This window comes from Fundulus heteroclitus, chromosome 20 (genome assembly GCF_011125445.2).
Source record: "Fundulus heteroclitus isolate FHET01 chromosome 20, MU-UCD_Fhet_4.1, whole genome shotgun sequence".
Lineage (NCBI taxonomy): Eukaryota > Metazoa > Chordata > Actinopteri > Cyprinodontiformes > Fundulidae > Fundulus > Fundulus heteroclitus.
This window is the reverse complement of record NC_046380.1, coordinates 24830794-24844153: the sequence shown is the minus strand read 5'-3', so window position 1 is coordinate 24844153 and position 13360 is coordinate 24830794. Positions and strand designations below refer to the sequence as shown.

At 40.8% G+C, this 13360-nt stretch overlaps 1 protein-coding gene across 3 annotated transcripts; it reads right to left on the bottom strand.

Annotated features, from left to right (window-relative positions):
* Nucleotides 1-365: 365 nt before the first annotated feature.
* LOC118567129 (signal transducer and activator of transcription 1-alpha/beta-like) lies at nt 366-13076 on the bottom strand. Of its 3 annotated transcripts, none has more exons than XM_036151366.1 (23): nt 12817-13076; nt 12231-12404; nt 11993-12137; nt 11648-11743; nt 11199-11291; nt 11020-11098; nt 10814-10893; nt 9048-9199; nt 8753-8911; nt 8557-8646; nt 7694-7753; nt 7538-7558; nt 7359-7452; nt 7085-7132; nt 6915-6998; nt 6734-6832; nt 6471-6606; nt 4571-4623; nt 4174-4259; nt 2376-2512; nt 2096-2284; nt 1925-1979; nt 366-1713 (listed from the first exon to the last, which is right to left on the bottom strand). In XM_036151366.1, the coding sequence occupies exons 2-23, from the start codon at nt 12359-12361 to the stop codon at nt 1473-1475; spliced, it is 2328 nt and encodes a 775-aa protein (XP_036007259.1). In that variant the 5' UTR covers nt 12362-12404; nt 12817-13076; the 3' UTR covers nt 366-1472. The 3 variants fall into 3 exon arrangements, with proteins under 3 accessions (XP_036007259.1, XP_036007258.1, XP_036007257.1); XM_036151365.1 differs by lacking the exon at nt 12817-13076 and adding an exon at nt 12545-12801 and having other exon boundaries at nt 12231-12420; XM_036151364.1 differs by having other exon boundaries at nt 367-1713; nt 12231-12374; nt 12817-13075.
* Between the last annotated feature and the right edge of the window lie 284 nt (nt 13077-13360).

The window sequence follows — 13360 nt, the reverse complement described above, 5'->3', positions numbered from 1 at the left end:
CTCAGCCCCTTTCATGCATGGTGTCGTAACACGCGATAATCAACACTGATCCCTAACAAACATGGAAACAAGTATAAACGGCGAACATTAAAATTATTAGTAGTATTAGTTTCAGTGTCTGCATAAATGTTTTTCTAAAGACATATTTAGTAAATTAGTAAATCGCTCATACCATGACAACCGATCAAGCCAAAAATATGGCTCCATTATCTTTGATGTTTTTCCCAGTTAACCCCCGATCATTTTGTTGAATAAGATAACATGCAGTTGTTATTTTCATGAACTGAATGCAAGAAGGGAAAATCTAAATCAGCCAGATTGATGAACGTGTTAGTGACCATCACAGGTAACCCCAGAAACAGAGAGACAACAGGAATGTGCAGGCAGAGGAAGCACCAAACAGTCCCATGAGAGAAATGGGGGTCTCATTTATAAAGGGTTCGCACACAACGGGCCCTAAAACTTGCGCACGGTCACTTTCCACGCAAATGAGTTGGGATCTATTAAGAAACAAAAAAAAACTTGATGGGAAAACGTGCGGTCCTCACGGCAGCTCTGACCCAGGGGTACGCGCTTTTTGCAAACGGGGGAGATCGGCGATGCAGATGGTAAAGCGGTTAATTGCAGCCAAACTGCATCATGATTCCTCTCAAACATTCAATTTCACTCCATATCAGACTTTAATCATAGATCGACTTCATCATAAGCATTCAAAACAAAATATTCATGCTTGCGCTGGTGATGCATAACTATACAAAAGGACCTTACAAATAAATTTAAAAATGCTCATTAGTCAAATCTTAAATAAAAGTCTGCACAACATTTTATCGGGGTTTTCTACCATCACAGTTCTCTCTCCGATAATCACTAGAGTGACGTGTTCGACAAATCGGCTTCCTAAAATGCTTTTCCCACTTTTCCCCGTCTCCCTCCCTCTGCTGAGTGTCGATCTGAGCGCACAGCCTCAGAGGAATTTCAACACTGAGCACGGATTTCATCCGACGTTTTACAACAGCAGTCATGTTTAATTCTTAACGAGTTTGTTTAATGTGGGCAACATCAGTGCTTTTTACCTCTGATTTACAAATTTAATATAGGCCTCTCTGTGAAATTTTTCTAGAGCTTCTTTGCTTTTTCTACGTGGTTCCTACTTCGCCATGATGAAAAAAACAATCAGCTGACTCATTTAAATACATATTAACATTCAGCAGGTGCTTTGCATTGACTATTTATAGCTGTATCTGAGCGCGTAGAGGGCTGAACAAGAGGTCGAAACCTGGAACGCAAACATTCAGGTACAGCTGTTATCTATAAAGGAAAATTGCGTACTGGTGTGTGCGCGTGGTTATATAAAACTGATTTTTTATTATTTTTTTTTATTTGCTGTTTTCTTGCTGTACGTACCCTTTTAATATGGATTCTATGCAAAGTTTTATAAATGAGACCCCAGATGTTTAGCGCCATCACAGCCATCACCAAACATAGCGTATGCTCCCGGCTGAACTCGAACCACACCACACGGCCAAACTAAAGCAGTGACAAAGCGCTCTGATGACGAGAAATGATTGGTTTGATGAGGGGGTTGTAGCTGGATTGGACAGCGAGGAGAGCCAGGACTCACCAGCTGCCTCTCCATACAGGCCATTCATTGGCTCCGGGCCTTCACCCTGTGTCATGTCACAGTGCATGGGAGACCTAGCCTCCAGTGTGTTCCTACATGACCAATGACAAACAGTCATTACAACAACCAGCAGCTCATATGAGTAATAATAGGGAGGGTATGCTATTTCTTTTTTCTTTTTTTTCATTATAAAAGATGGGTTGTTTTTATTTATTTGTTTTTTTTGTTTTTGTTTCATTTCTTTTTTCTTTTTTTTTTTTTTTTAGACAAGTCAGTGTAAATTATAGAAGAAAAAACACTTACTCTTTAGAAACAAACATCAGTTTGGTTTTGATGTATTTCAGGTAAGGATTGTCACCTGAAAGAGTGAAGATAAAATATATTTTAATGCATTCTGCAATTATTTAAAAAAAAACATTTACAATATAAAAAACTATGTAACGATTTTTTCTACAGTAGCTTATGAAACCATACCTCCACTTATCTCGGAGTACCACTTTCCAAAAGCTTCATCTTTTGGGGTGTCGGGATACAGGAAAAGTAGAGGGCTTTCCGGGATGTTTTCGGCTTCCAAGATCTGGAAATTCCTGATGATTTCGTGGAACTGGATCTGGTTGAGGTCAACTTTGGTGAAGGGCTGGACCGTTTTTATATCAGGCTCACCTACAGTCAATGGCAGACACAAATGAGTAATAATAACAGTCATCCAGGTATAAACTGGGCCTGAAGTTATAGAGAAATCAAAATATCAAACCGTTTGCGTCTATTTCCACCCAGGAGAAGGTGATTCCTCCCACCACGCTTTCACTGAAGCGCAACAAGAACGTGCCCCTCTTCTTCCTCCTCAGGAGGAGCTTCTCTTTACCTTTGCTCACAAAGCCCATGATGAGACTGTGTTTTAGAAAGAAAGCACAGTGTTTCCTCTTAGATTAAAACCTTCTACACATCCCTTAGTCTCATTTATCTAAAACGCTGATAACATATTTGAAGTACTTTAAATATACTTCAATATAATTAAATATAAAATATACTGTTGGATCTGCAAAATCATGGTGTTTTAATATTAGAAATAAAATGATCTACTTTGCTGGTATGTCTAAAAATAAATACTAATAAGCCACATACAGCACCTTGAACACGTATCCATACAGGCTGTGTTTTGTTCCTTATTGGGATTTTGTGTGACAGAACAACATACTGTAGTATATGATTGTAAAGATGAAGGAAACTGATACATGGTTTTACATCTTTTTCACATTAATAGAACTTCTAGAAAAAAGTTACATTGCATAAGACAAATGCTCTTCGGACTGAACGAGAGAGTTTTTACAGGCCTGCAGCTCCCACAGAGTTTTTTTTTTTTTTTTTAAACCTCCCTTTTCTGAATACATAATGATTAGTCAGGATGGAAGGACGATTTTACCCAGTATAACAAAAGTGTTTGTTATACTGTTTGTTACACTGTTTGTCGGTGTTTCTGAACAGTATTACCAACTATAGCCTTGATAAAGAACTAGTGTTAAGGAATGCCCTTTAGTGTTCTTAACTGGGTTGTGGTCTGGACTTGGACTAGGCCATTCAAACTGTATTGATCTAAATGAAGCGATTGTATCTCTGGCTGTATGTTTAGGGTAATTGTCCTAATGGGAGGTGAATCTTTCTCCATGGTTCACCGTGAGGATAACGTGATAGTTTTCCACCACACGTCATGTTGTGCAGCCACTATATGGCTTGTGGTGAAATGAAAATTGTGGCTTTAATAATAATAATAATAATAATAATAATAATAATAATAATAATAATAATAATAATAATACATCAGACTTGTATAGTGCTTTTTTTGGACGCTCAAAGATGCTTTACAAAACAATTTTTAAAAACAGAAATATCCGAAAAATGTGCCGCGCTTTATACAAATGCACACCACACTATTCAGATTTTTATTTGTAAACCATGTATCCTTTCCCCCAGTCGGTCGTGGCGGATGGCCGTTCTCACTGAACCTGGTTCTGCTGGAGGTTTCTGCCTATTAAAGGGAGCTTTTCCACTCCATTGTCACTACATGCACACTCAGTATGAGGGATTGCTACAAAGTCCACTACAATGCAGATGACTAATAAAAGACTAAAAAAGATACTGTGACTGTTCGCTGTGGCTACACCCTCTTTCAGGAGGAGTGAATGCAGCTTGTCTAAGAGTCAATACAATCTGCTGGATATCCTAAAAATAAAACTTTTTGACCTATCTTTCTGAATGATTTGATTGAATTGACTGTGTAAAGTGCCTTGAGATGACATGTGTTGAGAATTGGCGCTATATTAATAAAATTCTATGTCACAGGATGTGCGTGTTGATCTGTCCCATAAAATCTCACACACACACATACGTAGTATACTTTAAAATATTAAAGGGATTTAAGTGTGTAGAAACATCAGCAAATGTTTTACCAATGACGCTAAATAAAACAAAACACACTTATAATGATTAACAAATGCATGATGTAAGCGCCCCGGTGTGAAAGGGTTGGGCCATGGTGTGGAATGCAGGCTCACCCTTCTCTCCAGAGGTCCTCCAGGTAGGTTTTCACCATCACCAAGATGCCATCAAACCACACAAAGAAAGTGTCAGGACTATTTTCCTGGAAGACACAGAAATAACAATGAAAAGCTCTATTTACCTAGAAAATGTATCCATAAATAATCTTTGTCCACGCAAGCAGCTCAGGAACAACCAGTGATAATATAATAATAATATAGTAAAAATACAAAGCTGTGTAAAATGTTAAACGTCCTTAACACTGTCACAAAAACCAAATGTGCACACTATGGCTGTAATTGTAAAGGAAAACAAAACTGTAAGACAAATAAAAGTTGAGGTGTACATATGTAAAGTTGAACATTAATCGCTTGTGGTAATTTATGTAAATATCGCCGGGCTTCACGCTCTCACCTTCATAAATTTTGACCACGTCACTTTGCAGGGGTCATAGTTCTGCTGCTTCCCTGGCAGAGCACAGAAAGAGAGAGAGCTGCATTATGCAAGTCCATTCAGTGCCACCACCTGTCATAAAACAAGTCTGAGGACAAACACGTGGGAGTATTCCCTCTAATACTTTTCAATATGAATTCCTGTGGAAATGTCTAGAAATCGTGTCTGCAGGTTTTACAATCTCCACCCTTTGGTCCTTAACTCTTTAAATGTAGAATAATATACAGCATATTAAACCCAATTACTTAACACAGGCAATTTATGAGGTAAATGTCAATATTATTAGCAAGCCAATAGGCAGGTAATACATTCTTAAAGTGCCTAAAATATTTATTTTCTACCATGAGGCTGGAACAATGGCCGCCAAGTATGTGCTGCCGGGTTTGAGTTCAGCGCCTTCAGGATTTTGGGGAAGTGGGGTCCTAGTGGTTAGAGCTGCGAGCTTGCATTCTGAGAAGGCTACAAGTGCCCGGTTCAAACCCTGCAGAGTGCTGCTGTGGGGCCCATGAGCAAGACCCTTAGCCCAGGAATGCTCCCGCAGCTCTGTAACAAAGCTGGCCGCTGCTCTTTGAGGGATGGGTGAAATGCCGTGGCGGGAGCTTCTGCGATTTTAATTAGCTGGATAATGTTTGCGATACAGACTTTACTTGGATTAGAAATAATGTGACATTTTGATTCAACAAAGTTGTTATACCCCCATTAGCCCTGTCCTGTTGATTTCTTCAAAAACAGTGCTGTAACCTATGAAGGGAGTGAAACCTTATAAATCAAATATTCTACCCAAGGCCTTCAGAGTTTTAGATTTTGCTCTTTTTGTGTTGTCTCTGTGCAAAGCACTGTAGGACTTTGTTGTAAAATAGATGGGAAACCAGCTTCAGTAAAAGGTGCAATTACGTAGATTTCCATGGTAAACGAGCACAGTGTTATATACCATGTGTTGTTCTTCATATTTGAATTTAAAGCCTGAGGACCAGAGGGTGTTTTCTTATTTCCTGATATGTAAAAACCATAAAAGGGAAAAAAGGTACTTTATTTATACCCTTACAGTAATAGCTCCTATAACTCTAATAAAGCCGTCATGAATAATATTTCACTTCATTTCTTCCCCACAATGATGTCTATATTTACACACATCTTTGACTGAAACAAAACAAAGATAATATAATATTGGAAGGGAAAATACCAGAATATCAGCTTTTCTTAGTAGTTAAAGACGAGCGCAACGTCCACAGCAACTCTCATTCTCGTGACTGACAGCATGAATAAACGGCTGCACTGTCACCATGTTTCCAGTGATTATAAATTGTCCAAATCAAAACATTGGAGGTGGTTGAAGCTACATATTTTTCCCCCTGTGTGATAATAAAGCAGACCAGAGTTTTCCTGTTCTATGTCTTCCAACTGGACCCCAAGCATACGGCCAAATCAGATATGAAGAACGGTAAAGTCACTCTTTTGGCCCTAATAAAGCCCTTAAGACATGTGAGCAGAGCTGAAAAGGTGATCAACGTACAAACTCAAACTAATTACACCGGTTCTGGAGGATGGGAGGAATCGGACGACAACAAACAACAAACTATTGTGAGAAAATTGTGGAACGATACCTGAAACATTTGACCCAGGTCATAGTTTCAAAGGCGATTATATCAATTACTAAGGAAATGTGTAAAACTTCTGAATCTGCAGGAAGGTGAGAAATTTCCTAAAACAAAAGTGTCTGAACGTGAACAAAAAACAGTTTTTTATACAAAAGTGGGTTTACCTGTATATATACATTACACATCGGCAGCCCCGTACACAACAAGTTGCAACGCACGTTTCTCACTGCGTAAACTTCTTAATGAACTTTGTAAGAATTTACCAAATAGCTTGTGGGCGATCATGTTGCGCTGATCGTCATCCAGGCCCCGTTTTGTGGCAGACAGAAACTGCCAGCTCAACATCTCTGCAAACTGTGGCCAAGGAGCTGCAGGAACGTTGGCGAAAAACATAATATCCTGGGCAAAGACGCAAACGTTAACGACGATTCACTCCGAATGTCTTGCACACGTCACGTTAAAGTCAACCGCTACAATTAAAGTGCAATAGGCTTAGTGATGCGAGGTAAAGAGAGTTGTTTTTCACCTTTGGATCCAGACTAAGCATGTTGAACCAGAGGATAGATGCCCAGGCACTTTGCTGCTGGCTGGAGTTTGAGATAATGACCACAGGAAGAGAGGAGGCCTAGAAGGGAGGGAACGGCAGCTTTATCGCAGGTCAGTTACATAAATCAAAAGAAGCAGCAAAAGAATAAATAAATCTTTACCTGCAGCTCTACTGAAAAGCCTTTCAGCTCAAACACAGTGTTGAAGTAGATGATGTGCAGCTCCTCAGTAACACTCAGCGAAATCTGTTAATGTCCACAAAAACACACAATCAGATCAGATCCATGAAAAAAAATACCTGAGGGTTCATGAAGTACTTAATTGAACTCACATCACTGATTCCTCTTCCGGCCCCTCCAGATTTCTGCTCCCTCAGACTCTGAAGACAAACAGCACAACTCAGGTTAAACTTGTTCTGACTGCAGATGTTTAGCTTTGGATTGGTTGCTTAATTTGATAACATTTACTGTTACGCGTCATAAAGTTTAACCTGGGAACTATCTGGGTGTTGAAATTGTTTAAATGCTTTAAAAATATTTAACTGGGACTACATTTATCAAGTTGCCTGTATGAGATGTACGCCCTGCAGATCTATTATCACTCACCAGATGTCTGAAATCTGCAACCATTCCTCCGCTGAGGCTCTCAGCTATGTTCAAATCTTTAGTCGCAGTTCCCAGGACATTAAAGCGCCGATATCTGAAAACAGACCCGGTTTAAGCGGAAAGAAAATATTGTAACATGAAGGCTGAGACGAAAAAAGAAAAAGAAAAAAAAAACTCACCCTTTGATCTGAGGAGCCTCCCTAATTTCAAGGATGAGAAGAGGAGGACGGCGACCAGAGAGAGGAAATAACATGTCATCCACCATCGCATGAAGGTGAAAAGTCAAGGCGCTGTGAGTTCTAACGTTTAATAAACCTGTAAACTAGAAATCTTACCTGGACATGGACACGTTCACTTTCATGGAGTGGTTCAGTTCCGGAAATTTCACCAGCAGTCTAAGATGTGACGCGTCAAAACAAAGAACAGGGTATATTGAGGCTAACATCACAGAACAAAAGGTGATAGATCAAAGTAATATACTGGGGGGGGGGGGGGGGGGGGGGCGTCACATCAGTCATTGACAAATAAATGCAAAATAATCTATCAAAACTGCAGTAATTGTTATGTAATAAGCTACAATACAAGTAACGGGGCTTGACTTTAACTATAAAGCTGCATGTTTTCATGTGTCTACAGAGACGAACCAATCAATTGTCCAGCGATCAGAGTAATGATGATTTTCAGCTCTGATCATGGGTCACAACTTCTGGTCAATTAATGGATCAGGCAGGTATTTTGATAAAAATCTTTTTTTGTTTGTTTATTACAATTTTGGTAAAGTTTAGAGACACAAGGTTAAAAATACAAATAGGGATAATCTTGTAATTTGTATTCAGAACAATTATCCCTATCAGATAACCCGTAGCAACTTTCTAATTAATCTGTTATGGTCCTTAGCAAATAAAATATCAGAAACAGCCAAAAAGGATGTCATCAGCTCAGCCGTCAAAAAGAAACCAAGGAATCTGTAATGTATTGGATCGCACAACTTAATAAGCTGAGTGGTGCATCTCCTAGTGTTCATTTGCTGGATTTCCTATTTAACTACAATAATCAGAACTCTGGAAAAGAAGCGACAGCCACCTTCCAAATGTAGGTGGATTTCTTTTTTTTTTACTGTGAAGTAATTTGCACGACATAAACTGAATTGAGTATCTTTTTACAGTTTCAAAACTTTTCAAACTTGCACAACACTGACCTTGTCTTAACAGAGAACTGGACATTTGTACGCAGAACCAGGGGTCCTTTTCCCTGGGGCATGGATGGCTGCGTCTCAACCACAAACGAACTTCAAGTATCAGACAATGACAAAAAAAAAAAAAAAAATAGAATATCAGTACACTTTCAAAGAAAATTCAGTGAAATACAACAGACTGTCCCTTAATACCACAAACCTCTTGAGTAAGTCTTTAAGAAGATCGTCTGCTCTCCTCTGTAACGTAGGTTTCTGGACCTTAACAGGGTCGTTTTCATAGGACATTTTTCCTACTAGCTCCTCGAGCTTATTGAGAAACTCCCGCACCTGGAACAGACACACTGCCACACAGGTGAACCTAGAAAACAATAAGAAACAAGACTTAGGAGCTGTAAAATGAGCTAGCCGAGTTATTAAACTAACTGACCGGAGCTCTGGAACAGTTTTAAAATGGACGGATGGATATGATCTGGAGCAGGTGGGGAGAGGCGTACCACTTTTCCAGCTGATCCAGGCAAACATTGTCTGCAGCACCGATGCAGGATTTCTGCTGCCTCCTCTGCCAGTCCACCAGCTCCTTCCGCACCAGCAGGTTGATCAGATCTTCAGCTCGGTCCAGAAGCTTGTTCAAGTCTGCTAGAGTGCTCTAAAAATGAAACGTACAAGGTAAGTGAAAGCTCTTAACATAATATATAGAGTTTAGGTTAGAGTTTGTGTGTTTATGTGAGATATTTTTCTGAACAGAGGATCAGTGTTGGAGGGTGTGGCTGGCTTAATGCAGATCACACTTCTGTCTGCAATAACTTCATCCTAATGTGGGGGATATAAGAAGCTGTTGGACAACCAGTCTTAAACTGATGATCACCCTTTGTGGGAGAGTCAAGCCTCTATGTGGTTGTCCCTGAGTACTAAGCTCTCCTCTGTGGAAGGTTGTGCTAGTTCATCTCAGATCAGCTTACTCCTCATCTTCTCTGTACCTCCAAGGTCTTCCAACCCCGGTTCCCCTCCAGCAATTCTCTCCACGACAGACGTCTTCTGCTTTTTTGTTTCTCTTGTTGTGTCTCTGTTCTGTCTTCTGTAACCCCAGTCGGTCGAGGCAGATGACCGTTCACACTGAGCCCGGTTCTGCCGGAGGTTTTCCTTCCCGTTAATGGGTGGTTTTTCTTCCCACTGGCGCTTTATGCTTGCTCAGTATGAGGGATTGCAGCAAAGCCATGTACAATGCAGACGACTCTCCCTGTAGCTCTACGCTTCTCCAGGAGTGAATGCTGCTTGTCGGGACTTTGATGCAATCAACTGGTTTCCTTATATAGGACATTTTTGACCAATCTGTATAATCTGACCCAAGATGTATAATATGATTGAACTTGATTTTGAAAAGTGCCTTGAGATGACATGTTTCATGATTTGGCGCTATATAAATAAAATTCAATTGAATTGAATTGAATTCTGAAAACCCACCCGCTCCAGGGTCATCCAATGCGGCGCCGTCATGTCCAGCTGTCACCTGCCTGTACGCTCTCCAAATACCCGGTTCTGTCACGTCCCGGATCCAAACGTTCACTCTGCTCTTCTCACCTTCACTGCACAAGAGTCCCTGCTGGAACCCAAGATCTCCTCGATGTTTCCCTCCACAGCCCACCGCCAGGACGTCCATAACCCCTTTACTCATTTCTTCAACAACTGAACAGTAAGTCTTATCAGTCCTCCTCACTTCGTATGATCGGCCACCTAACTACTCGTCTCTTTCTCTTGGACGCTGCCGAACCACAGATGCTGGGATTGCCTCAAGCTGTGCGTTATCTTCATTGTGTTATTGCAAGTCAACTTTTGACCGTTTCATCCAGAGTCTCCTGAGTGGTTCTGGATGTGTGTCAGCAAATGTACATGCAAACATGAGATGTGGAGGTAACAGCAGAGACGCAGCAATCTGGCTTTCCATGGTCGATTGCACTAAGCAGTTTTGTGAGGTCTGGTCTGCTGATTTTGACTGATTCGGATTTTTCTTCTAAGGACTAGAACAAACAACCGAGATAACAAGACATGCCATTGGTTCTGTAATATAGTTGGTGGTTTTTGAATCAGATATAATTTCCCTTTTGTTTGTATTTTTCTGTGAACTCAAAATGGGATCAAAGTATGTTGGCTGAGTTTGCAGACCGAAAGCAGTTTGAACTCTTACTTTGGGTCCGTTTAATCCGTTTTATCAATCAGCAAAATGTTAATTGTTCACACTTAATAAATATAAATAGCTTCTTACCTTTCTACATTCATTCAGTCTATTGATTAGTGACTGAAACAGTTTCATTAATCCATTCCTCTGTGCTTCATCGGTCACAGCTGCATAACAGTTTCCATTGTGGGTTGAAAGTTTCCATGTAAGAGAAAAGAGCATGAAGCTGTGATTCAGACCATTTTACTCAGCATCTGACTGAAAATAGAAAAAGTCTTTAACGTCCTCCTAACCTTCCATCTTGTGGGTTTGATATTTAAAATCAAACTCATCTTGCTGCTCCTCCAGGCATATAATCGCATGTTCCAAACACTATGTGCAAAAAATTTCATCAACAGACATAAAAAAAAGAGATTGATGAGCGTGCTGTAGTTTCTATAACGTGCACATTTTTAACACAAAATAATGCTACCTGCACATCATTCCTCAGCCCGGCCATTTTCCGTTCGAGCTCCTGCTGACAGGTTGTCTCCATGGCTTCCTGCTCAACACGCAAAAGCTGCACCTGAAACACAAGAGGGGGGATTATAGGGTAGGGGGAAAATAGCAGGGAGTTTTTTTCTAATTTAGTCACACTGAGACAACTATGTGTATTAAAGGAGCAGTTAAAATGACGCTAACTATCCATAGTCTCCTCAAAAAGTATAAATATAAATAGCAGATTAATGTTAATGTAAGGTGGAGCTGATCTAAAGTGAACTGCAATAAGACTGACAAACACCACCAGGCAGGTGGCTGACAGCTGAGCCGCACATACCTCAAAAGAAACAAATGCTGTTTGTATTGTGTCGTGCAGCAGGGTGTGTTGTCTCCTTTACATTGCACGTACAGCACATTAGTTAAAGAGGAGTTGCCCCCAACCTGTTCATCCAGCTCAGCGCTGTCCAGGATCTCCTTCTCTTTCTCCAAAAACCACAGGATTGTTTTGGCCAAAGCACAGGGATCGTCCTGATACCTCTGTCAGATACACGAGTCAGGTGAAAATCAGCAAGAAAGAAATGAGGAACTGCTACAACAAACAACACAATGTGGTCACAGTGTTTACAAAGTACTTTTTTTTCTCCAATGCACAGAGGCTTTTGACTATCTTTACAACCTAAAATGAGTTTGCCGGCTTAAACATAATGCAAATACATTTAAAAATACACTGGAGCTATACAGAAGGGTAACAAACCCAATCTTGGGTGATGTCTCTGTTTTGCATACCTGGAAGGTCTGTTTATAGCGTCTGATGTTGTGCTGCTGTAAGAACGACTCCTCCTGAACAAAGCGGCTGTGCTGGATATCCAGATTCTCCAGCAGGACCTGGTACAGCACCATGGCAAGGCTGTAGTCCCTTGCCGCTCGTTGCCTGAAGCAGATTAACAAGATCCAAACGGGTTAAGCTGTGTGCAGGCTACAGTGCATAGTGACCAAATAAAATCATAGGTTATCGGTGCCTTACCACTCCTGCTTCTCAATCCAAGCCGACAGGTAGTGGCGAACATCCATAGGCAAACCATCCCTGTCGTAGAGCTCATGTAGCTGCTGCCAGTAGCTGTCAGAGAGCTGCCTCAGTTTGTCCCACTGAGCCATATTCTGGGATTTACTGGGAACACAACAACGAGCAAAGGCACACCTTAAACCAGCCAGATGTAAGGCAAGGCAAGGCAAAGCAAATTTATTTATATAGCACAATTCAGTACACAGACAATGCAAAGTGCTTTACATGATTAAAATACAGGAAATAAAGCAGAAACAAAGCAAGTAGGAAAAAATGTAGCTGATCTACACCTGTCAACACGTCTTTCAGGTAACCATGACATGTTCCAAATCAGATGCGGGGGGGAACAAAGTGCAAACGCGTGGATTGAGCAATCTGACGAGTTATAATTGACTGCAAGTTTTTAAAGTGACATAATATGACTAAAACTAGAAGCTACAAAATCACGAATACCGATTTCACTTTATTTGCAGAGCAGCTGCATTGTGGAGGAAGCGTCAACACCATTGCCAGGGCAGAACGCAGCAGTAATAACACGTTTACTCACCTTATGCTGAGCTGTCGCAGTCCACGTAAAAATAGTCAAGTTACTAACAGCTAAGCTAGGATAGATGCATAGCCAGCCGTCTTTTTAAACTTCGTATGAAAAACAGAGCTGTTGTTTTGTCACTAAAACAACTGCTAAGGCAGAGTAGGCGTGTGGATTTTATTTCCCCTTTCTTGTCTTCTCGCTTTGTCTCTAATTGGACAACACTTTTCCCTCCCAAGGTGTTCTCGAGGGATGAGCTAGGCCGCCATTTTGGCTCCACCGCCATAGCTGTTTATTGCATCCTAGGAGCCGAAATGTCTTCACATGTCACGCTGTTTCCTCACCAGCCCAGAGCTAGCGGCTGATTGGTCGAATTTTTCCGCGAAAAGCGCATCTGATTGGTTCCTTTTGGACGTCAATCAGTAGCGAGGCGAGAGGGGAGCAAAATAGAAACTTACGGCGCTGTTGTTGCCATTAGTTTCCCAGAAATGACGTCAAGAAAGTGATCAACGAAAAGCGGAGCATGTGACGCACCAGAAATCACATAGCAGTGTTTTTTTTT

Coding starts and splice junctions, on each gene's coding strand:
- LOC118567129 (XM_036151366.1), bottom strand. CDS start 12,361: ATGGCTCAGTGGGACAAACTGAGGCAGCTCTCTGACAGCTACTGGCAG. Junction 6,999..7,084: donor CCGGAAGAGGAATCAGTGAT/GTGAGTTCAATT, acceptor GGACATTAACAG/ATTTCGCTGAGTGTTACTGA. Junction 2,285..2,375: donor GGTGGAAATAGACGCAAACG/GTTTGATATTTT, acceptor CATTGACTGTAG/GTGAGCCTGATATAAAAACG.